At 40.0% G+C, this 23,757-nt stretch overlaps 1 protein-coding gene across 1 annotated transcript in view; it reads left to right on the top strand.

The window, feature by feature from the left end:
- The window catches only part of LOC131559289 (leucine-rich repeat-containing protein 56-like), a 56,892-nt gene that overhangs the window by 16,332 nt on the left and 16,803 nt on the right, over positions 1-23,757 (top strand). Inside the window, exons 4-5 of the mRNA XM_058807618.1 lie at positions 2,092-2,179; positions 8,912-8,972. Of these exons, the coding sequence (XP_058663601.1) occupies positions 2,092-2,179; positions 8,912-8,972 (149 nt within the window). The remainder of the gene's footprint in view (positions 1-2,091; positions 2,180-8,911; positions 8,973-23,757) is intronic.

Genomic DNA, 23,757 nt, shown 5'->3' with positions numbered 1-23,757 from the left:
CCACATCCAGCAATCCGAGTGCATGGTTTCATGCCAGGACGTCAGCTAGCTCTCGTTTCACACATAATCTCGTGCTATGTGACAGACAGTGTCATCTGCTGAAAAGGGTTACTGCAGAATGTGCCTTGCCGTGAGGGATCTTGTGTTCACTTGGAGAGAGAAAGCTGTCTGTAGCTGTTAAGTTTGCTGCCTTTGCAAGAGCAAAACACATTTTGTGGTGGCTGCATGTGGTGATAGAGTCTTAGAAGCTTTCTTATGTTCAGCCTGTTTAAAATCACTGTTGAAATATTAAAAATAAGATTAAAACATAATTTTAAACATAATGTTTTAAAAATAGTCCAAAGGCAGTTGAAGATATTGGATAATTCTGTTTCTTAGGACTACAAGTCCAGACTTTATAGAGGGGGACAGCTTTTCAAGAGGGAATGCTCAGCATTTTCTGGAAACCATGTCCTTTTGAAGTGCCATCTCAGTTACACTGATTGGTTTTAGTCCTTTGTAAGAGGATGTGGAACATCAGTGGAAGATGCAGCCACTTGTGCACAATAAAAATATTACCTAATGAGCAGAAATGCTGCAACCACCATTTTTTCCTTGCAAAATTAACTGGATATTCTTGTGGCATTTTTTACTTCCCAAAACTCATAAGCAGAGGTCATCCTAGACATTCCCTTCTAATGAATACGTTCTCCCTTATTAAAAAGAACCTGAAGAATGTTGTTGTTTTTAATAATGAGAAAATTTGGCTCCTGTATGTGATGGTTAATGAATGACTTTCTGCCTTCACCTTAAGTAAAGGCCTAAAGGTCGGTGACAATACTTTCAACCCCTGCTCTTGGTTGCATTATTGAAGAGGAAACTGATGCCAGGGCCTGACATTTCTTTGAAGTGGACACGTTCAGCCACACATCCTAATTATTTTGACACAGAAAGGTGAAAATTTATAAGTTTTATCACTGTGTATAGCATCAACAATTTCAGGCAGTTAACATGACAAATAAACTTTGCTTCTCATTTTTCAAGGATTGTTTCAGACTCCTCCATGAACCACTAACCCATGAGGAAGAAAAGATAAGGTTCTTCTGGTTTGTTTTGTTGAAACATTCATGCAACTAGGCTGATGCAAAGGAGGTGGTGGGATGTGCTCCCTGAATGAGGGAAACTGGGGAGAGAGAAATTGGATCATAGCAGGAAGAAACGGGATGAGCGCAGTGGTAATGGGAGATTGCTTCAGCTCCTTGTGGAGTTGCAGCCTGGCATCTTAGGATTTCACAGCCTTGTTGTGGTTTTCACCGGCAGTCTTAGAGCATCCCCCTCTCCTCTGTGTATGGCTTCTGCTTGTTTTGTTCCTCCTGCTTACCTCTGCCATGGCAAAATGTAAATGAATTATACATATGGCATGTGTATCTATCAACACAGACTTTAGGATGTTAAGAAAGATCAGAAAAGAGTCGGCATGCACACACACACATTCTTGCTTAATGCAGTGGTTCATCCAATTATTACAATTTTGTAAAAATAATGAAGGATTTGGAAGGCCTCTATTTCCATTGTCTAGATACTTTCAAAGAAATTAATAATTCTTGTAATTAGTGTAGTCTTCTGTCAGAAAAGTGAGTGGCTTGAGCTAAAATCATGTTTCTTTTTTATTGTTTTGGATCAAAAGGTAAACAGTATGCTTTGTTGAGTTTTACTACCAGCACCTGTTGAATTACAAGAGATGTTTAAAGTTAACACTTTCTATCTGCTGAGGATTAGTGCAAGACTTGTGCAAATCTTTAAGCATGGACATACTGTTTAAATAAAGTTAGCTGGCATGTAGGTCTGTTGTTGGTTTGCAGCTTGAATGTAACCCTGAGCCTTGACTTTTTAAGCAATGTATGAGTTTTGGGAGACTAGAGTATTTTGGGCCTACAAGGAAAAACGGTCTTTGAATACTGTGTTCCTTTCAATGTGGTTGCACATCTAGCCATGTTGGCCTGAAATACATGTTGACAAAACACTGTTTGAAAATCTTTCTAGACCCTTTTGCTGCTGTGACATCTGGTTTATTGCATGAGGGTACACATATATTTCTGCTTATCTTTACAGAAAATTTTGGCAGGGGTAGATGATCTGCAGCAAGTGAAGGCCCTAGAGATGCGAGTAGACACCAGAGAGATCAGCTTGGGGAACTTTGGTAAGAAACACTTTATTTTCTGCTCATCATCTTGAATTTTCGTTAATGGTGTCTTGACTGGGGATTCACTAACCAATAGCCAGTGAAAAGTACTGTCCTTCTCAAGAGTTCATGAAACAGGATTTCCTCGCACCTCACACTCTTTGATCTCTATCTTCTTGCGTGAGGCTCTGAATAGCACTGGAAACTCCGGCAATGGGATGAGTGACATGACTTCTGTCTAAAGCCAATTAGTTTGGACAAATTTTTCCTGTATGATATGCTAGGCCCTAAATGAGCATTTACTCTTGTCTTTAGTGAAACAGGAGCCAAAGGTCAGCTTCTCTCCACTGTGAGGTTTCCCTGTGACTGAGGAATTGCCAGCGGTATCAGGTGGCTTACGCTTCCAGCAGCTTGTCTTTGCACCCAGCCTCACTGAGCTGTGCTGGAAGATGAGCTGGAGGCAGGTCCTGCAGATACATCATTTTGATGAGCCCCAAGCAGCCCTAACACTTGTCATTTGTTTTTATGTCGTCATCACTGAACCAGGGAAGTGAGAAGTACCAAAGGAATTCTCTCTGCAGCAGAGTTAATACTGAGAATATAAAGTCTTACTTTTTTTTCCCAGCACCAGCAATCATTTTCTGTCATGTGGATTCCTACTACACCCAAGTCCATCTTTTTCTACATTGAAGCTAAATAATTAGTGCAGGGTAATATTTTCTGTGCTGAAAAGGAGCCATGTCCCCAAAACTGTGTACTGGTGCTTTAAGACAAGCAGATCATTTTTCATATGCAAATGACTAATGTAACAGCTGACTAGCTTTAATGGGTCTTTTGATGTCTATTTGTCAAGAATGGTTGAGCAAGAACAGTGAAGGGGGCTTTTGTTTTGTATATATAGCCCCTTTGTATTGGTTATTCTGTTTATTTCATGAATAAGTCTCCTTCTCATAGGCACTTGATAATTTAAGCTAAGTTACATCCATTTCTTTCAGAGATCATAATCTATTCAATCATGTTTCAACTAATCCAGTTGATAAGGAAATCTCATTATGCTATTTCTATTATGCTCAAAAGTGGTGCTCCCATTCCTATGCCATTTTGCATTAGCTGTGACAGGCTAGCAAAATGTTTCACCTTCATCACTCTCTCCTTCCCTTTCCATTACTGGAATAAATCTCTTCTCCTACCCATGGTTAGGCTTTTGCGACCTTTACAGAATATGAAATACAGAACACTATGTCCATGATGCAAATAATTTCCATCTTGTTTATCTCCCACTATTCACACCAAGAGCTGGCCCTTGAGGGCCATAAAAACCAGCACCTGCAGGTCCCCACTGCTTTTGAGAGTAACAGAACATCAAAACCATTCTGAATTTCCTTCTGTTGTTTTGTTGGTTTTTTTTAAGGTGCATTTCTGAGTTTTCTTCCTGTGAAAATCTCTTTGCAAATGTCAGCAGGTGGCTAGGGCAGAAAGTTTACTTTAGTTTCTTTCCTTCTTTTTCACGTGGCTGATGATTTTTAGGCACATGGAGTAGGGCCTAAATGTTTAGGGGTTTTGCACCTCCACTGTGAACGCTGCTGTTGAAGAAGTCGGGCTCATTGCTTGCTCCCTGCTGGCTGCCTGCCCCTGGAGCTGTGCTGCTGACCTGGTCAGTGGTCACAGGGGTCTGGAGAAATAGCCTGAGAAGAACAGTAGGGTAAGAAGCAGACCAGCTGGAATGACAAGCATTCTAGTGTGACAGGATGTAAAGTTTTTCCTCTATTAGGATAGTCAAGCAATAAGAGTATCCAGAGAGGTTTGGAGACTCCATCCTGGTGGGTTTTCAAGTGGATGAAGACCTGAGCACCCTGATCTCACAGACAAACTGGCTCAGAGCAGGATGCTGGACTTGAGACCTACAACTGTTCCCTCTAGCCTGGACTACTCTGTAATTTGGTGTTTCTTTTGAATTTCAAACCTGGCTAATAAGTTTTCTTTATACACATATTAAATGACTTCACCTTGCTCTCACTGTATTCCTTAGTTGTGGAAGGGGGTAAGACCATCTTTATGATCAGCAAATTTTTTGGATGATCAGTCCACACCCAGTAAACAATATTGTTTTGACTAGTTTTATGTGTAAAGATAAAATAGGCCAGGCAAGGTCTTAAATGGCCAGGTAAAAGTGTTAAAAGCTACAAGACTGCCCGTAACTCTGAGTCACCTGGAACCTTGCAGTACTCAAATCCCAAATTTACACCACAGTTTTCACTTGAGAAACATTTCAAGGTTCACAGCCTGTGTTACAGACTGTAACACAAACACTCAGGGCCTGAAGATTTCCAGAGTGATTTAAAACTTGTTGCTTGATGTTTTTCTTGAGACCATTCCACTCTGGGATGGACTAAACTTTAAAGCACTATCCTGTTAACCTTGTCCAGTTTGTCAGGTCTGGCTCTACAAAATGGGATGACATGATAGGGAGGAAGAGTTACTTTTCTTAGGGACAAGGTGTGGACTAAAACATCAAAAGACTAATATTGAAATATTCTCATGCAATCTGTTTTAAAATTTAAAGGAAATGCTTCATGCCAGAGCTTAAATTTGCAGGGCTTGGGGTAATTGCTGAATTCTCTAGCTGTTTTCAGTGCACCTTGCTGAGTGACAGATGAAACCCTGAATGTCCTGGCAAGTCTTGTATCCAGCTTTGCATATCTTGGGGTTGATTTCTATGCTTCTCAGCTGCATGTAGGCCTCAGTTTATGTTCAGAGGGACTATTTCCTTTTCATTAGCTTATCCCTTCAGTTTTGATTGCTGACAGGTATGGAATTGCATTTATGACCAGCTCATAGAAATTCCTGTTGAAAATAATGGTGGGATAGAGTCATTTAAGACAATACATAGTCCTCTTATTCCTAAGTAATTTTAATAGCTCCAAATCAAGTTACCCACAGTGCTGTTCGCTGGTCCTTATTGAATTGGTGCCTGCTGGTGGCCAGACGAAGTTGATTACATGTCTGAAGATTGCCACTTCCCTTGCAGGCATTTTATCAAGGCAAAGCTCTGCCAAGGGTTCAGAAGTAGCCATGTGCTATTTCTCATGCAGGGCCATCATCTCTCTTTCCTCTTGGGCTGTTTGTTGGCACTCTGGGTGCAGAGCTGGGACACCTTTGCTGGCAGCCAGCATGGCAGCAGCAGGTGCTTGCATGGCCAGGGAGCAGCACAGAGGCTGGAGGAGCGAGTCTGGCACGGGTGTTCCTGCCCAGGGTGGTCCTGGCTTAGCTGGTGCTGACAAACTCGCTGAGCAAGGCTTGGACAAGCCCCAGAGCAGGGCTTGGGCAGGGTCTGCAGGAGTCACAAGTATGCACTGGGGCAGTGTGCTTTTGTGAGGCCCTGCACTGATGTGTTTTCTATGAGATCCCCATCACAGGGAGCTCGCCTGCAGCTGCCTTGGGTGTGCCTGAAAGGGCTGTGGTCTCACCTCCAGTTGTACTGCCCAGTTCATCCCAGAAATGTGCAAAAAAATGCCTGTGTAGAAATAGCATCAAAGTGATGTATCTTGCTTGATCAAACACAGCTCAAGTGAACTAAACAGACTCTTTAATTTGCATCTCTGGTTGCTCTTGCTAGAAGAGTACAGCCTGTTTTGATATGCCTGTTTTGTGTTGTAGGATCAACAAAGCATGATGGTTGCCTGATGCCAATGCAAGCATTTGTCAGTAATTTCTTTTTTTGTTTTTCACTAGTTCATGTTCCAAAAGATGCAAGTCAAGCCACGATGATTTTTTGTTAACAATAGAAAAACAAAGATATATGATGCTACTTAAAGAATACTTCATAATGTAAACAGCAAGTGTTAGAAGTGTTGTAACTTGTAGAATATCATAAAACCAGCATTTGGGCTGATTTCTCTTTGCTCCTACTCAGTTTTCTAAATGTCACCAGCAGTACCAAGGCACCTCTACACTGCTACCCTGCCTGTGAAGTGCAGCACTTCAGGCTTTGTTGAGTGTGTGTGTCCATCACTTTTATTCGCCTGACTTGCACTTTGATTTCTTTCTGCCCTTTCATTTAGTTTTGTAGAGTAGATTAACACTAGTACATTGTTGGTGGTTAGTAAATTCAGAGCCATGTAACAAAACCGGTCTTTAGTGAAAGGGAATCGTAGACAGATGAGATAACACTGCTTGTCATCCTGAATTCTCCCCTTGTCCTGCAATCATCAGCATTTCTGTGGACCATTCTTGTTTTTAAAAATCAAAATTGCACAAAGAAAGGAATAAGGATAAGGAATCTACTGCTTGTACTTCTAAAATTAATATTAGAAATAATTACTATTGTATTTTAGAGTATTTTTATATGTTAGTATCATGTGTCCTTGCTCTGAGGAAAGATGCCATGAGGGTTAAAATTAAGAAAATTGGAAATACACTGTTATATTGGGATAAGTATCTTGTCACCTTCATTTTACAATTTTCTCTTCCTAATTTAAACTTCTGGCCTCTAATCTATTTATAAGTATCTGGGACTCTAAAAACCAGCAAAATCAATGGAACGATGAATTCTTAGCACCAAAGAACAATTACATATTGATATAAAACTTAGAGGAGGGAAGAACCTGCAGACTTGCAGGAATACATTGCAGAATATCGCTGCAGAATTTTGCACCACCACACATTGATTACTTCTATTTCAAGCTCATAAACCACACATTAAAGTGTAACACTGTACAACTTCCCAGGGATAGATTGCACCAAAGTGCAAAAGAAAATCTGAGAGGGAGGATCAAGTTACAATAATGAACTAACCAGATGTGAAAATTGTGTTATCACCCTGTCACTCAGCCTCTTTGGATCCTTTAATAGTTGCTTCTTCCCTGAGCCAACCCTAAGTGCATTCAGTGAAAAGCTTTTTCTTGAGCAAGTCTCTCCATTTCTTTTGACTCCTCATTCGAATCTTGTGCTTAACACTAGTCCTTAAAACTCCTTTGCTTTGCAATGCTTTGCATCAGTCTTTGCTTGGTAACCCTTTTACATCTCTGACTGAATCCATGGCACCATTACTCAGTTTGGAGCTGGGACTGGGGAGGCTACTGCAACCCTCTTGGTTTTTCCTTTAACTCTTCAGGGGATGACATTTAATCTCTCCATCCTTGTCAGAAACAGGATAGAAATTTTTTAGAATCTAGATATTTTTTGGGGGGGAGAAATTTCTTAGGCCATGATTTACATCCGAGGGAGTCTTTGCTCAGTAGCTAGTGTGACTGCTGTGAGTAATTAATAGAGATCCTAATATTTTCTCTGCCAGGACTCCAAATTATTTTGTTGCCATATATACATATAAACATATAAAACTTGTTTGACATGAGAAAGCATATCCTGCAGGATGAGGACTCTGTGTTCTAATTTGTTCTTAGTTTTTGTGGATTGTGGAAAATGCTTGGAAAAAAAGGTTAGAAAATGGCACAGTGTGTTTTGAATTTTTTGTATTTTCAAAAGTACTTGGAAAAGACATGAACTTAAATACTTGCAGTACATCATGAAAATCAATATGTGCATTATGATCACTCCAAAATAACATGAGAGGTAGCTAATGCTTCTATTAAAACATGATTTATTAAAATGTTTTTGACATAAATGCTCTTGTTCTCTTTGGGGAATGAACAACATGACCTCCTTTCTTTGTTTTGAGATCCCACTCCCCTTTCTTTTTTTTTATCCTTTGCAAAGTACTCGACTGGTGTCCTTCTGGACATTGGTAAATCACCCTTGCCAGACTGTGATTACTCATAAAAATATTTGCTGAGAACACATTTTAATGTTTCAGCAGTGGTCCAATTTGTCTAAAATTGGTGTTACTTCTACATGTTAATTGGTTGCATGTTATACTGGAGGATGCTCACCAGCCTTGAGTAAACTCTGCTAGTGTGAATGGGTAAACATTTACTACTGTCCATAAGAAATGGCTTCTGAGACTTGAGCTTGTGTCTAAGTTACTCTGCAGCTCGGAGGGATTTGGTGTATGATTTTGGTTCAGAGGTACCATTAGAGTGAATCAAAAAGGCAAATGTCTCTCAGGGATACAAAACAAAGCACATTAATTAAATTAATAACAAAAGAATACTGAGGGTTTTATAGGTATGAAACTTGTACAATTCAATGGTAAACAGTTGTATCTAGAAAATTAAAAGAAGAAAGCAATGCTTTGCAAAATGTAGCATTTGTGGGACCTGTGAACTGTAAAAGATGATGTTGTGACTATGGATCATTATGTGGTTGCTGTTTGATTGAAATTTATATTTTGAAGAAGTGTTACTTGGCTGTGTATCCATTAAGTCCATCACTACTTGCCATTAAATAGGTCATGGAATGCTCTACTCTAAAGTATCCTTTAGCTCTGCAGATTATCACTCAGTTAAAAGTCAATCAGGATGGGGAATCAGACCAAAGAAAACAGTCACACATCAAGCCAGTTTCTTTTCTTGTCTGTCCGGCAAGGTGCCATATCAGAGTTTCCAGTGAGGGGTTCAAAAATTGTAATTGGGTAGTCATGCAGACAATACATATATGTTTCAAAAATGCAAAGAATGAAATAGTTTTTGAGTGAAATAATCTCATTGATTTTCTTAGAAGAAGTCCAGGACAGGCCTGCTAGAAACAGCTAAGAAATACTTGTAAAATTAGATGCTTCAACTTGTAATTGTCATAATTTTCCTTTACTCTAATCCCAGGTCCAAAAAGTGATTCTTTATTTTGTTCCCACAGGTGTGCATCTGCCTAATCTGAGAGAACTGAAGTTGAACAATAGCTTGCTTGTATCTGTGAGGTAAGAAATGAATGATTCTATGAAGTAAATATAAAGAATAACAGCCCTCAATTTTATTTAAGTGATAAAATCTTCATTTGTGCTGCTTTCATTCCTTCCATTTCTCCATGCTGTGATAATGGATTAGGTCATGAATATATGCCCCACTATCACAGAAGTTTAAGGACAGGACCTGATCTGGAATAAATCAGTGAGCTGAAGTTGTGCCAATGAATTAGCCCTAGTTTGCCACCAGGGAAGTTCCTGCTGTGCTGAAGCCCGTGGAAATTTGTTGCACGTTTGAAAGGAGCTAAAAGTTCCCCTCTTATCTATGTCTAGGTGCTTGGATTTCAGTGTTTCAGCCTTTGGGCTTTTACTGTGCACAGTAGCCTGTTCTGTACAGGTCAGACCAGTTCCTCAGCTGATGAAAATCACTTTGGTTTTACTGAAGTCAATGCAAGCAGGTTTATGAGAGCTGCTGTGGAGCCTGCATGTCCCTGGCTTGCTGAGCTGCATGAAAGCATCATGTTTTCTCCCAGACGGCTGGGGGGAGTTGGCTGGTTGGAAAGGTAGAAGTGAAAACCATCACAATGAGGAGGCAGAGCTGTCTTCTCTCTCCTGTGCTATCTGTATGACCCTTGCTAATTAATGCAAAGTAGAAAAATATAGTTCCTATCAGAAAAGGGCTGTGTAAAAGGCCCTATTTTAAATAGGACTGCTCTCTGGCTTTGTATGGGTATCTACTAAACTCATGGGGTAAAAAGTAGTGGGTTTGCCCAATGTCCTAAGAATTGACAATAAATTCTTCTTGGTCTCTCTAAAGTATCTAATAAACTTCATTTGCTACACTTTGATTTTATTTACCCTTGCTCTGGTGATGAAATGAAGTATCTGCAGTCTGAATTTTGTTTTTCTTGCCTTCTAATCCATAATATGTAGAAGTGGTGACTCTACATTGCTGCATTTATTTTAATAGCACCCAACAGTTTTCATAAGCATGCAATTGTTCCATTATTGCAATGGAGGAGTAAGTAGTGGGTGAAAAAATTTAAATTTTGAAGTATTAAGAGATATTATATTAAAAAGAAAAATTATAAAAGGTGGGGTTTAGTTTGATCAAAACTCCAAATTCTCTTCAAATGTGTCAGCAGAAAACATTTTGATCAGCTCTGTTGGTACTGAATGTAAGAATGCTGTTCAGGAAAACTAAACTGCATGACTCATGGTTTTAGCAGGATTTTGCACCTCTGTATTCTGAGACTCTAATTTCTGTCATGAAAAGTTCTGGCAAACCATCTTTGACCTGACACCCTTGTGGGTCTTGATGCAGGGAATGTTTGGTCTCAAGTTTGAGTTTTGATTTGGTCTACTCTAATGTAAATATGTTTGGGCTTGGATATCAAGTCTAATACGGTGATGATTCCCAGGCACTCCAGCCCAGGAGGAGCTACCTGCTGCTCCTTCTGTGTGGCAGTTAAATGCAATTGTCAGGGAAAAGGTAAAGGAGGAAGAAGACTTTTGCTGGCTCTCCCAGACGTGAGCTCAATCTGTATAGTTACAGCAGTAGCTTTGCTTTATTAATTCCCATCTTTGACAATCTGTCATTGATGAACACAGATCATTTAAGGGCACATCCCATGCAAGCACAGCCTTGAACTTTATTTTTCAATGTCTGCATCATGTCAGTTTAATGCCCATTAGAGCAGCATTGCTGCCACAGCAGCAGTGATGCCTGCCATACCTATTGTAACATGGCTGCTCCCATTCCAGAGGCTGCTGCCATTTACTCCAAAATACAGCCTTATTTCTGAATTAATCTTGTTGATATTTGAATTCTGTCCAGAAAGTGATTATTTTGTTTTATTCAACCAAACCCTTGCAAATGGGGCTATTGAGGATGACATAAAAAATTGTTCTTTCTTCTTACTGAAAGTAATTCCCACAGATTTTGCCAGCCATAAGGTCAGAATTATTGTGGTTGTAATTTGAAAATGGGCAGCAGATAATAGGAAATGTCTTGTAAGGTCCAACTGGAAGATTGGTTTTATTTACTGAAAAGAAGGCAAGGACAGAAAAGCAGGGGAAAAAAATAGAGAGTGTTTTGTATATACTTGGGATGCTAAAAGCAGACATTTTCATTCTGTTTTATGTGTAAGAGCATATTCTGGTGAATCATTATGAAGAAAAGGCTGTCAGTTTGCATGCATGAGTGGGTAATAAGATGGGAAACTGTGTTTTGTCACTTTATTTTTGTTTCATATTGTTTTGCAGAGTAGGATTATTTAAATATTTTGGGATGAAATGAAATTAAAACTTTTTTTCTTTTTTCATTTTGAAAATGGAAGAAGAATTGGCTTGGTAGATGCCAAAATGAAGGTTCATCATCCTTACTTTAGTTACTATTTTTTTTGAGGCATTCATTCCTGTCAATCTCACACAGAAACTTCAGATGTGAAGATGCTGAGGTGCACATTGCCATGCACTGTTCAAAGGAAACAAAAGGAGTCATGTTCTGGCAGTGAGGAATCAAGGTGTTCTTGTGTGACAGTTTTCTGTGGGAGTGCAAGGCTTGCTACATCCGTGAGTTTGGATACTGGCTTCTCCTGGTACCTCCTCAAGAAGTTGTGATTCCTTTGATGGGGAATGTGTTTGAGCTGCCTTATAAATTCATGGTCCTTCCCCAATCCTCCTAAAGCTTGTGTTACTTTTGAATACTTGAAACTTTAAAATTAAACCATTTTCAGCTACTTAATTTAATCCAAAAGGAAAATATATCCAAGTTTATTTGCAGATAATCAATCTTGGTGGTTGAAAGGGAATTTCTTTCTTGGATGTTTCTGGGTTTTGGTTTTCTCCTGGCCCTTTGCTAAAGGGAACATCTCTGGAAAATCCAGTGCACCGTGAAAATAAAATAGTTCATATTGTTTTAAATTTCCTAAATCACAATAACTTCATTATGTCCTTGTTTGGTGACCTTCACAAATTTGCTAGCAACTGAGAAATTCTAGATTTATGAACTGATAATTGAGGATGAAAAGTCAAGTCTATTCTGAGGAGTGCCTGCTAAAATATGCTGATTTTGGGGGGTTTTCGGGGAGGGAGGGTAGTGATTTTTTTTTTTGTTTGGCTTTTTGCTTGGTTGGTTTTGGGTTTTTGTTTTGGTTCTGGGTTTTGTTTATTTGTTTGGGTCTGGGGTTTTTGTTTGGTTGGGAATTTTTTGTTGTTTTGGTTTTTTTTTGTGATGGCCATGGTCCTTATTTTTGAAATGCTTCCAGTAAAAGAACTATATTCCAAGACCAATGAATACTGCTTCTGCTTTGGCATGTAGCCTGTGTATTTTTTTTATCAGATTGCTTTTATTCTCAATTCAGGAATGAATGAAAAGATCTGTTTTAAAATGTTTAGATAGATATCTTTACTAAAGGGCTTTTAAATCAGATAGAAGAATCTTGGGACCTGGTTCCCATAAGTTTCCAGAAGAAGCTCTTTCAGCAGCTGAAGTTCATTTCCTCCCATTCAGCACCACACATTGTAGCCAGCAGGAGAGTGATCTCCTCTCAGGGCTTCTCAAGCAACTGCTTCTAACAGAGAGAGGCTGTCATATTTTAAGTGAGATGAAATGCAGAGACTGCCAAGTGTGGGGACAAAAGTGAGTATGGAGGACATAGGGAAAGGAAAGCAGGTTTTCTTCATTCAGATTGAGTTAACATTTCATTGCTGCAGTTCTCCAACTGGGCTTGCACGGTTGCAGAAGCATCCCCCAGAATGAGGGAAGTAATCCTGGTCTGTTTCACTCAGTAAAATCCTCAGGAGGTTCAAATGAACAAGGTGCAGAGTACATTGAAAATCAGCAATTCTTATGCTTTTATAAGCCTTAGGTTTTTGTTTTGATTTTTTTAACACCAGCTCCCAGAAACAAGACTAGCAACACAGGAGTCTCTGTATTCACATTTTGAAATGTTTTGAGCCCTCTTGGCTGTGAAAAAAATAACTGTAAACATGAGACAAGTGATTTGAGTAAAGATTTTGCTGATCATTTTATGACTTTAAGAAACCAGAGCCAAACTAATTATTTTTTAATCCAGCGTAAGGGCTCTAAAGTAATGTTTTCAAGTATTTTTGGGACTTCAATCAGGATCTTTAGGTATTTTAACATAGCAGTAAACCTCCTTTTTACCCAATAAAGAGTTTAAGAAAATAAAATATCTACTGTTTTTAAAGCCACAAGAAGTTTGCCTTCAGTGGCATTGCTCACAAGCTGAAAATTAAACATTGGTCCAATTGCTTTGCTGGATCTGGATCAAGTTACACTATATTGTATAAGACTGAGCCTTGACACTTAACCCCCCCCTAAATTTGATGTACTGTTGATAGTGTGTCTAGGCATCGACTACTTTCTGGATAGTTTACCCTCAAACGAGGAACATGGCGACATAATTTCCCTGAATTTACTTTTTTTCCTTGTCATTTTTATATACTCCTTTCCTATCTCTTTTTTTGTTTTTTCCTCTTTTTTCTTCTGCTTGTAATTTCTAATCTTTGGCAATTAGTGGATAACTATGTTTGTTGTATAGTAACCTGTACAGAGGCATACAGATATCACATGTAAAAGCAACGGGGTTTGTGCAACAAGGATCAGCATTGCTGTTATGATATTTAAAATCTCCAAATAGTTTCTAAAATCAGTTCAGTTTGCATTACAGGTGCAAATGTTTGTCAACAGATGATGTATTTGTGTTATAGCAGTTTCTTACTGTGTCTAGCAAGGAATCAGGGTGCTCTTGCTCTAGGTTGCTCTTACCCATACAGTCAGAGAACCACTGCTCTGATTTGGCTGGGGTGAATCACTTCATATCCTTGTTTCAGCGCCCAGAGCATCACTGCTTACTTTCATATTCACATTTCAACATGGGGAAAGCCTTTCATTGCACATGCAGCCTAGTTTCTGTGGGAAGTGTTCCTGTTAATTCTTTTGTGTAGATGGACTGAAAGTCCTTCAGCAGTTAAAGATGCTGTGAAGTCTATGTTAAGAACATGTTCTTAGAGGACTTTGAGTGCTTTCCAGGAGCTAGGAAAGCATTTAATTAGAATCTTAATCTCTATATTAATGAGTCCTCTCTGTATTAGTGCCTGCAGATCTCTGGTAGTATTACAAACCTGGGCAAAATTGTTGTGACCTCAAGTTTTATTTAGCATTGATGGTTTTAAGGCTATTCATATTATTGATAGAAAGTAATGATTTTGGGACAGAAATACAACATATTTTAGTTGAGTGGATTATTTTCAGAAAAGTACAATCAGCCTGTCTGCCTTTGGACCTAGGGAAATCTGATTGCTTTGACCACTTATCTGTCCTGGGTAGACCTCTGGTTTAATTTCTCCAGGTCAGGTGCCCAAAGAAGAAAATGTGTCTTTGTGACCTTAGATATCAGAGAATCTGACAGGCTGATTCCCCAGAAAGGGAAGCTGAACTTTATCTGTACAAATGCGCAGATGGAGCTCAGGCTCCATTCTGCTGCAAGCACAGAGGACACCAAAAGAGGCTTATGGCCTTGCAGTGTCTTTCCATGTTTCTCAGCATCAGCACCCCATTTCCTGAAGCCTTCCCCAGCTGCAAGTCCCTGCCTTGTGCTTCAGACTGCCAGGTACAGGGTGTACCTGTAAGGAAGGGGATGATGAGGCAGGGCCTGCCCTTGCAGCTCCAGCTTTGAGTCTCCTGGCTGTGGCAGGGTTGGTGAGGAGGGTGCAGAGCATCTCTCTCCTCACAGAGCAGAGAGGATCTGCTCTCATTGTCATCTGAGCAGTTCCATGGCAGCAGGTTTCTTCCCCCAGGACACCTCTATCATGTTCCTATTTTGTGACTGCCATACAATGCAGAGCATTAAAACCATCAGAGGATCACCATAGGCCACAGCAACACTTTGTGCATCAAGAACACGGCTAGTGAAAAAGCAAAGTAAATAAGTAATAGGTAATGTGTGTAGGAAGGCTGCCAGTAAACTCCTGCAAGGTAAGACAAGCCCATTACATAATTGTGCTTCTTCTTTGCCCACTATCTGAATAGGCACTCCACTTTGAGTCTATTTGGTAAAAAGTGGCCTTTCCTCTCAGGATGTTTTCTCATGCCTTGCACCTATCCAGGTCTTAAAAAGAAGTACAGCTCAGCTCCTGGGTTAACTGTTGTTTCTACAGCATCCTGGGTTAGCTGTATAAACATGCTGTATTTTCCATCTCAGTTGCTTATTTTATCCTGGGCAGACACAGTCTTCTGCATGAGTTGTGTATAAGGCCTTGCCTAATGGTATCATGATCTTGCTTGTACGCTCTGGATGGATATGATAAATGAAACTGTCAGTAATAAGTACTGCCAGCAAATAAGTACTTATGTGCCTGGCTATTAGGCAGTTTGCAGCTGCTCTGTTTCAGCTGTCAGTCTCAGGGTTCACATATGAAAATATACACCTAAATATTAATTTATTTAGCGATGAGAAAAAAATTGTTATAATCATGGTGTGAGAAACACCAAAGAACAGGGCTGGGAAGCAACAGTAATTAGCCCATTGGAACTTAGCAGTGGAACTGTTGAGGAAGCTTTCCTGTCTGACCATCCAGGAGCCATTCTGGCAGAAACTCTCACACCACCTGAAATTTTCACTGCTGGCATTGAGGCCCCTTCACAGTGAGCAGCTCCAGTGACTCCAGGAGTGCCCCTCTTGTCTTCCTGCACACCCCACACTCACACAGTCAGACAGGGTTTCCTTACTGGTTTCTAGGTTTCCCACAGCAGACTCCTAGATGTTTGGATCCTTAGAGGAATTTATTTGTGGCACAATAACACAAAAACAGCTCAAGCTGGGTCCCTCCTTCCTGAGCAGTATCCAGCTGTGAAAAGATTGTCTTTGTAGAAAGACTTTGTGGAAATAAGAAAATAATCAGCATTAGTTTAATGGGTTTGTAGGTTGTTTTGATTCTGTCCTACAAGGGAATTGCTTCTCCGTGGCTTGTTTGATTTTTTTTTAATTGAAAATATTTATGTTCAGTGGGAAAATACTTTCTTGGAACGCAAGATAAATGCTGATTTTTAAAAAAGGAAGGAATCAGGTTGCAGGGGAAATTATGCTAATAGTTGTATTTGTCAGTTGTAACTGCCAAATGAGAGGAATAAAAATGAATAAATAGATAGAGTTTCAGTGCACAATCAGTTTCATTATTTGATTTCTATAGAATATTCTCCACACAGGAGTTGATTTAGTTGTTCTTATTTTCTACAGACACATTGCTGCACACAAAGGGCCTTGTTGCTATTTTCCCCTAAAATACATTCACACTTCTTTTTCTCTACCTATGCTCCTCATTTGCTGTGTGGCAGAATTTTATCCTCCTGTCATGAAATCTTTAAAGGATGCATCAGATCTCCCAGATGCATCCATAACTGGATCAATAGCTGCAAGAAATAAATACTGAAATGCCTTTGTGCTTTAGGAGGTGAAGTTGTGGTTTCATCAGCAGGTGTAATGTGTGCACATTCTTCACCCTTTGCCATAAGCTACGCTGTGTGTTCTTCTTGTGGGGGTAAGAACCTGAGCACAAAGGTCTGATAATGAAACCTGCCACCCACACTTTTGGTAACAGAAGTTCTATGAAAGATTGTGCGTTTGAAAGAACATTTATGGCATCTTCTGGCTTGAACTTCATCAGCCTCACAATCCTACCACTCCACTTTCTGCTGTGTCATCTCATGGGCAAGAATTTAGAGAGGTTTGGTTTACTCTGCTTAGCGTTGCAGCTACAGTTGCCTCAAGAGCAAGGCCAAGATGATCTACATCCAGCTAACACCTGCACCAGATTTGGGATGTCTGCTGCTGTGCTGTGAAGGAAATGCTGAGGCTCTGCTTTGTAGTAACATCCTCAGTATGGAAATCTACAAGGTCCTGTCTGTCCCAGTAATCCTGTGATGGGCTTTGAGGTCCCCCAAGCTTCTCTTCTGCATCTTGTGTGCTTGTAAAAGAGCATCTGGAGGCCAGTACAAGCAGAAAAAATCTCACTTGAAGCTGTTGTTTAGGGAGGAAGTCTTGACTCAGGACATATGGAGACAAGTCTGTCAAGATCTGTAGAGAACATTAGAGGCTTAGAGAGGAAAGAAATTTGGAGGAAATCAACTGCCATTCACAGGTCCAAGTTGTACCTGTACCTGTTTCTTGCAAGCTTCTTTATTTTTTTGTTTTCTCATTAGATGTGTGCACAGATAAAAAAGAAAGAAAGGAAAAGTTACAAAGAAGAAATAGCCATCAGCCTCAGAAGGAAATCATTAGTGTCATACAAATGTGCCTGATCTAAAAGATCTCAAGAACATGCATTTCCACCATTGTATATTCAGACTGAATTGCTTTAAATTACATTTTCTCTCTTAAGTTTTCATATCAATCCACTTCTGCAATATTTCAAGTATTTTTTTACAGTGGAAACTCTGTAGTCATTACCATGACAAAAATTGAATAGCTACTCCAAGCTGATCCAATTCTGTAGTTGTCTGTGGTCAATTAATCTAGAACTCCAGTTTTTCTGATACACAGAAAAACATGTTTCAGGGACTTTTTTTTTTTTTGGTGGTATGTGTCTTAACACCACTGAATCTGTCAGATGATTTGGATCTTTTACAGAATATTCCTTCTGCTTACCCTGAAGCATTAGAAGTTTAAAGTGTTGATTTTGAAGGATGAGATCTGTATTAAAGCAAAGTTGGAATATGTCTGTCTTGCTCTGCCAAAGTTCAGACCTGGAACATACTGTGAAACAGGCACACAACATGTGGGAGACTGAAAAGTTCTTTATGCAGGAAATTTCAAAGCACTGTGGGATTCAGTTGTTCAATGTAAGTAACTCATTCTGTAACCACAGTTTCATTATCCTTTATTTTTTTATATGTAGGCTTTCAATGGTGAGAATGAACAATTGCCAAAGCTATAGGAACTGTCAGTAGCTCTGGGGTTAAACTGAGGGGCAATGGTTCTGTGGATGTGAGAGTTTTATTTACTGTGTCTCAACTTATTCCTGTTTGAAAATCAATTTGTTCTTGTGGAAGACATAGTGCCCCCATTGGGAGGCAGCCCCAGTTGGGGCGTTGGGTTTCTGCAGTTTCTCTGGGGTGCAGCTTTATGCCAAGGGTGGGAGCTGAAGTAGGGTGGAAAAAATGTAGTCAAGGGCAAGTCTTGTTCAACAGGACCACACTTTGGCAATCTCTATTCCTCTCAGATTGTGGGAGCTGAGTTAAAGCAGCTGTTCTTTCATTGTGAAAATGCTACAGCAGTATCTAAGCTGACAAGCAGTTTTAATGATCAAAAGAAAATTAACACCAAATTACGTTATCCTTCCCACACGTGTTGTATATCCGTGTGTTAAGGAATTGCTGTTCCTGACTCCATCAGTGTTGATCAATCCCATTATTCTGCTCTAGGTTTTTTTTTGACAGCAACTAAAAATGAGAGCACTTGAAATTAAAGCTGCATTTCACGTGTATTAACTTTAACAGAAGTAAGCATCTCAGTTACCTTAGGCACAAGTATGATGAGTTACAGAAGTGTGTATATCAGCATACTTACTTCTAAATCTCTCACAAAGAGAGATTGTGGTCTCACAAAGCACTTTTTGTTTAAATGAGATATAATCTGACATGGAAAATAAAGTTCTTGCAAGTAATATAGCACTTAATGTAATATTGCAGTTGCTACAGTGGTTTCAGTGAGGCAACAAGAAGCAACAATGACAAGTGAAAAAGTTATAAATCAGGAATAGCCCAGAGATGTATCTCATTGGTTTAGGTTTTTCATCTGTTGCCATCTCCTGTATCCAGCTGTCGTCTTTGCCTGGCAGCAGTGCAGAGGGAGGCAGGGAGCAGTGGGCACTGGTGTTAGTGCAACAAGGATTTCTGTGCAGTGTCTCTGGTTGAAGCACAGCCACAGATGTGTCCATGGCAGAGCTCAAGTACTCTTATCAGGACCATCAGGGTGGTCGTTGGCTCCTGTCCTGGAAAACAGCCAAACTGCCTTGGATAGTTTGTGGTTTTGGCTGCTGTAGCTAGGTAGTCTCTTGTCCTTGTTTTCAGGCTTTTGCTTCAGTGAAAGTGCTAGTCAAAAGCACACGGCTCCTTGATAATTGTACTTTTTCTTAGTAGGCCCACAAAAGCTGTGGCAGGTGTCTCTCCCCTTGGCATAACAAAGATGAAAAGGCAGAGTCACAGGCTGGATGAAGTGAGACACCTTGAATGTTCTCCCTGATCTGTTTACCCCTGCTGCAGCACCGGGCAGTTGCATTTCCTCCCAGACACCCATTTCGCTGTCAATGAAGTGTTCGGCAGAGATCCACAGCTAAAAAAAGCAATATATGAGATCTTTGCCCGTTTCCAAACTTGGAACTTAACACACAATCAACCAAGAAACAAAAGAAACCCCCACAACCCTAGAATAAAATAGTGAAATTTGTTTGTTGGGAGAAATATTGGCAGGGGCATTAGCACTGCAGCCCATTTTGAAAACAGCTTCTTATTCATAGTAATGTTGCCTCAAAAATTTGGGACAACAGAGACATGCTGCTGCAAAGGCCTTTGGCAACAATAACTTTTTGTTCATTCAGAAATTCTTCATTTGCATGTAAAAGGGAGTTATGAAAACAGAATTTTACAGACACAATTTTTACTTAAGAAGACATTTGGTAAATCCATGCTTTCTGTTCAGCCTAAAACAAGCTAGCTTTCCTCTGATGTATTTAAGAATTACCTAGCAAACACGCTTTTTGCTTAGTTTTTGAAGTCTCCATCAACGTGTCTCAACAGGATTATGAACTCTTTCTGTTGAAAATTTGCACAGTTCAGAAGGCAGAATGAGACCAGATTATTAGGTACTACATTTCCGTGGTATTTCAGCCTAAAAGTGGCCTTCTGGCTGCAAAGATGAGACATGACCCTCGTTATCTTGTACCTTGGGCCGTGGTTCACTCTGGCCCAAGGGAGCATATGATGCTAAAGGCAGCCTGTGTGTCATGGAGGTGTAAGATGTGGGACAGAGGAGAAGCAAGCCAACAGTTCTCAGCATATTGCCACTTGAATTTTGAAGAGTGAATACAAAGACTGCAAAGACTGCAATGCTGCAAAGCAAGGCAGGTCATCACATTCACATGACATTTGTTCAACTGTAAAAAGACACTGCAGGGACAATAAGGACTTGGCCTCAGCACTGGTTGCAGAGTTGGGGGCTGTGTCGTCAGTTTGATCAAGTATGAGGAACACATGCATACAATCAGTTTTACAATTTTGAATACAGCTATTTGTGAATACAATTAAACTTTTATATAAGCTTCCTATTAGAGCATGTGTTACTGATTTAAATAACATTCAGGCTTTAAAAGGTTTTGTTTCAGATGTCAGAATTATCTGTACAACTAAAGCATTGTGTGCTGACATTGACCATATAGATGTTATCACAGTGCAGCTTGATAAATTCCACTTGATTTCTGTAAATCAGAAATAGGATTCTTTTATTCCTTTATTTTGTAAGACTGTAGTTTGGTCACTCTCTTACAATCTAAATTTCTCTATTTACCGGTGCATTCATTTTCAGAGCGATCTTTAAAATAAATAAAATCTGCATCAATAGCTAGTTTAGATGTATTGCTTCTGAAGATTTATTCATCATCAGATGCAGGTGTGCTTTGAGATACTTCTTGCAAGTTCCATGGATTCCATTATTCCATAAGTTCCATTATTTTTGGGAAAATTATTCAAAACTGACTTCAAGAACAAATGACAGGGCTCAAACTGACAAATGTGTTCAGTGTTTTGCTGTTGTGTTTACTGGGTAGCTTGAGCTCAGTGGAGCAATTCAGGATTTATTGTCGTGTAACCAAGAGTAGGATTTGGCTCTCTAGGTCTGATATTCATCCAGTAAAAATTTGGCTGGATCAAACCAGTCCCTGAAGAACAAGGATGTTGGATTAATGGAAGAACACATTATTTCTCAAACTTGTTATTAGGTGCTGTGAGCCAAACTGTTCATTGCCCCTGTGCTCTCTCCGCAGCCTGGGGGAGTGATGACAAGATTGGAGCATCAGATTTCATGGGAAAAAATACTAAATGGTTGTGCACAAGTGGGGAGGGTGTTGCCAAGACCCTCACAGAAGCGCTGGGCTGTTTCATGAGTTCCCATCCCTGCAGCAGTTATTTTGAGCTAGTTGGAACCCAGGCTTCAAACCCTTTGGTTTATTAATATTATTTCCTCAAAATCAATTATAAATGCAAATTTTGGGGTTAAAAGTGAAAGTGGGGGAGTCTCTGTTGATTTCTTGGTGCTTTGGGATTCTAAAAACATGATCAGATATTCAGTGTTTTGCAGGCAAGTATGTGTATAGGAGCACATGTGGAGTAATTACTCAGGAGGACTCTGGTTTGGCAGCTCCAGGGGCTGTAGTCCTCTGTTTATCACAATCAAAGGTTATGATATGTACATCCCCACCCCATGTTCCATCTCTCTGCCTCAAACCTGTCTTGAATGAACCATAGCAGGGGTGAGCAGGATATATAATGGTTTTGGTTATTAATTCTTTGCCTTTCCTGTTAAGTTCCCAGCTTCCATGTCACTTGGGACAGGACACTTTTCCACTGGATTGGGATTATCCATTGTATTAATGGGAGCTATGTTTCTTCTGCAGGGACTTCTTTTTCCTTCTATAAGCTCTTTGTTGTTTGTACATCACTGGAGCACTCCTGTGCTGCATCTTATTACCAACTGCCACCAGCCTTGTACAGAGTCTCATCTTTTTCCTTTCAGCCATCAAACTTTTCAACCCTACTTTCTATTTTTGGAATAGGTGCTGTAATTTTCTGTATGTTTATATCATGCCCAATGCAGGAGAATCCTTGTCCCTGACACGTGTCTCATTAATTTCAGCCTTGGTCAATGATTATTTTGGGAGGAGTGTTTTGTTACACTGCATGTATAATTATAGTGGATTTTCTCTCTTAATACCCTGATAAATTGGTTTTAAGAGTTTATTATTACATTAAAATAGTCTACCCTAGTGAATCATTATCAGAGTGCAGATTCCCATTAATTCCATTTCAATAAAAGCCAATAGCTGTATCTCCCCAGTTTGGGCTGATCTCACCCTCTGCACTTAACACAAATGAAAACATGCCTGTGTGTACACTTGCACGCCATGGTGGTCATGTGTGCTCAAACAACTCCTCACTTTGCTCTCACCCCCTCCAAGGTGGATGTGCCAGATGCTCTAGAGCTGCTCCCAGAGGAGACACTCCCATCTCTTGCAAGCTCTTAAGTTCTCGTCTCACCAGCCAAAATATTTCAGAAGAATTTTCAGAAATGCAGGTGCGTGCAGTTGTGAGGAGCAGCTTGCTTTGAGCTCCATGGCTGTTTCACCTCACAGCAGCCATGCTCTCAAGGGCAATTATCTCTATAGTAATTAACAAGGGAATTTTCTCTGATGCTGCAGAGTGAGTCATGCAGCTTCCAAAAGATTAGTTTGTTAGTTACTGAATAAAATGTTTGCAGATGTACTTTGCTATGATAACATCTCTGACTGGGGATGACTCATTACAGATGCAAGAGTAAAGATCTGCAGGGCCAAAATGTGACTGCATGATCCAGAATTTTAGGCTCCTCTAGCAGCTAGCATGACCCCAGTGTCAGCAAGAGGAATTTGGTTCTGCAGTAGAGCCCAAAGGGGAAAAAGTCCCTTTGCCTCTTCTCACTGCCTCTACATTAGCAGGGAAGGAGAGGTAGCAGTCCTTTGCTCTTCATAAGAGCTGGAGTGCCCTTCTTGAGGAGCAGGAGAAGAGATATCTTGGGCTGCTAAGTCTCTTCCCTTAGAGACAGCAAAACTGGGCCAGGTCATACCAAACAATACAACAAAGTTCGTGCTTTCTTAGTATTTTGTTTCTTGAATTAAAGATGAGCTTTGTGACAGCCAGCTTCAGCCTTGTAAGAAACCACTTCCCATTAGCTTCCATATTTTTTCTATTCTGAAATGTCTGTTTAAGCATTTTTTTAATAACAAGACCCTGCTATCACACACTGGGTTGCATTGCAAACATGCAGTCGTTCTGCCTTCTGCAAGTACCCAAGACATGGGATGTACAACCTAATTCCTTTTTCTGGAATACAAATCCTCATCAACTTTGATTAGTATTAACCTTGAAAGTGCTATTCCTGACTCATGCCAGTTAGCTGTAGGAGAGTCAGAGCTGCAACCCATGAATGAAACTGGAATGGATTTGAGACTAAGCTTAGTAGCACAAATTGTGAGAAGTAAGGTAAGTAGGCTTTAGAAGTCATTTCAGTTTGGGTCTTCTGATGGTGTGCACAGCAGGAGGAATGCTTTAAGGACTTGTTAGTTAATAATTCCTAGTGAGTGTGCCCCATGCATGAACTAACACACAGTCTGAGTAGGATTGACCCTGTCTGTGTGCACTGGGTTTAACCACAGCCAGCTCTGGAACAGAAAACTCTGACAAAGAGAAATAGGATTTAACTCTGGAAGTTCTAGACTTCTCAGTGTGAGCAGGGAACTACTTCCACAAATGCATGGAGTGATCAAGGACTAGAGGGAATAACTGTTTGTTCTTGGGAACCTGTGTAAAAATTGCTTGGGAATTAATCCTCTGCTTTGCTTTAGCATTCTTTATATTGACAGAGAAACATTAGGAACAAGCATATTGCTGCAATCTCCTTCTGTGGCAAAAACTCTTCAGTTAAAAGTTCAAGACAAATTAAAAATGGAAATAAAGTCCATTCACCAT

This window comes from Ammospiza caudacuta, chromosome 6, assembly GCF_027887145.1.
Source record: "Ammospiza caudacuta isolate bAmmCau1 chromosome 6, bAmmCau1.pri, whole genome shotgun sequence".
NCBI classification, from domain to species: Eukaryota; Metazoa; Chordata; class Aves; order Passeriformes; family Passerellidae; genus Ammospiza; species Ammospiza caudacuta.
The sequence above is the reverse complement of the archived record's forward strand: the minus strand, read 5'-3'. Positions and strand labels throughout refer to the sequence as shown.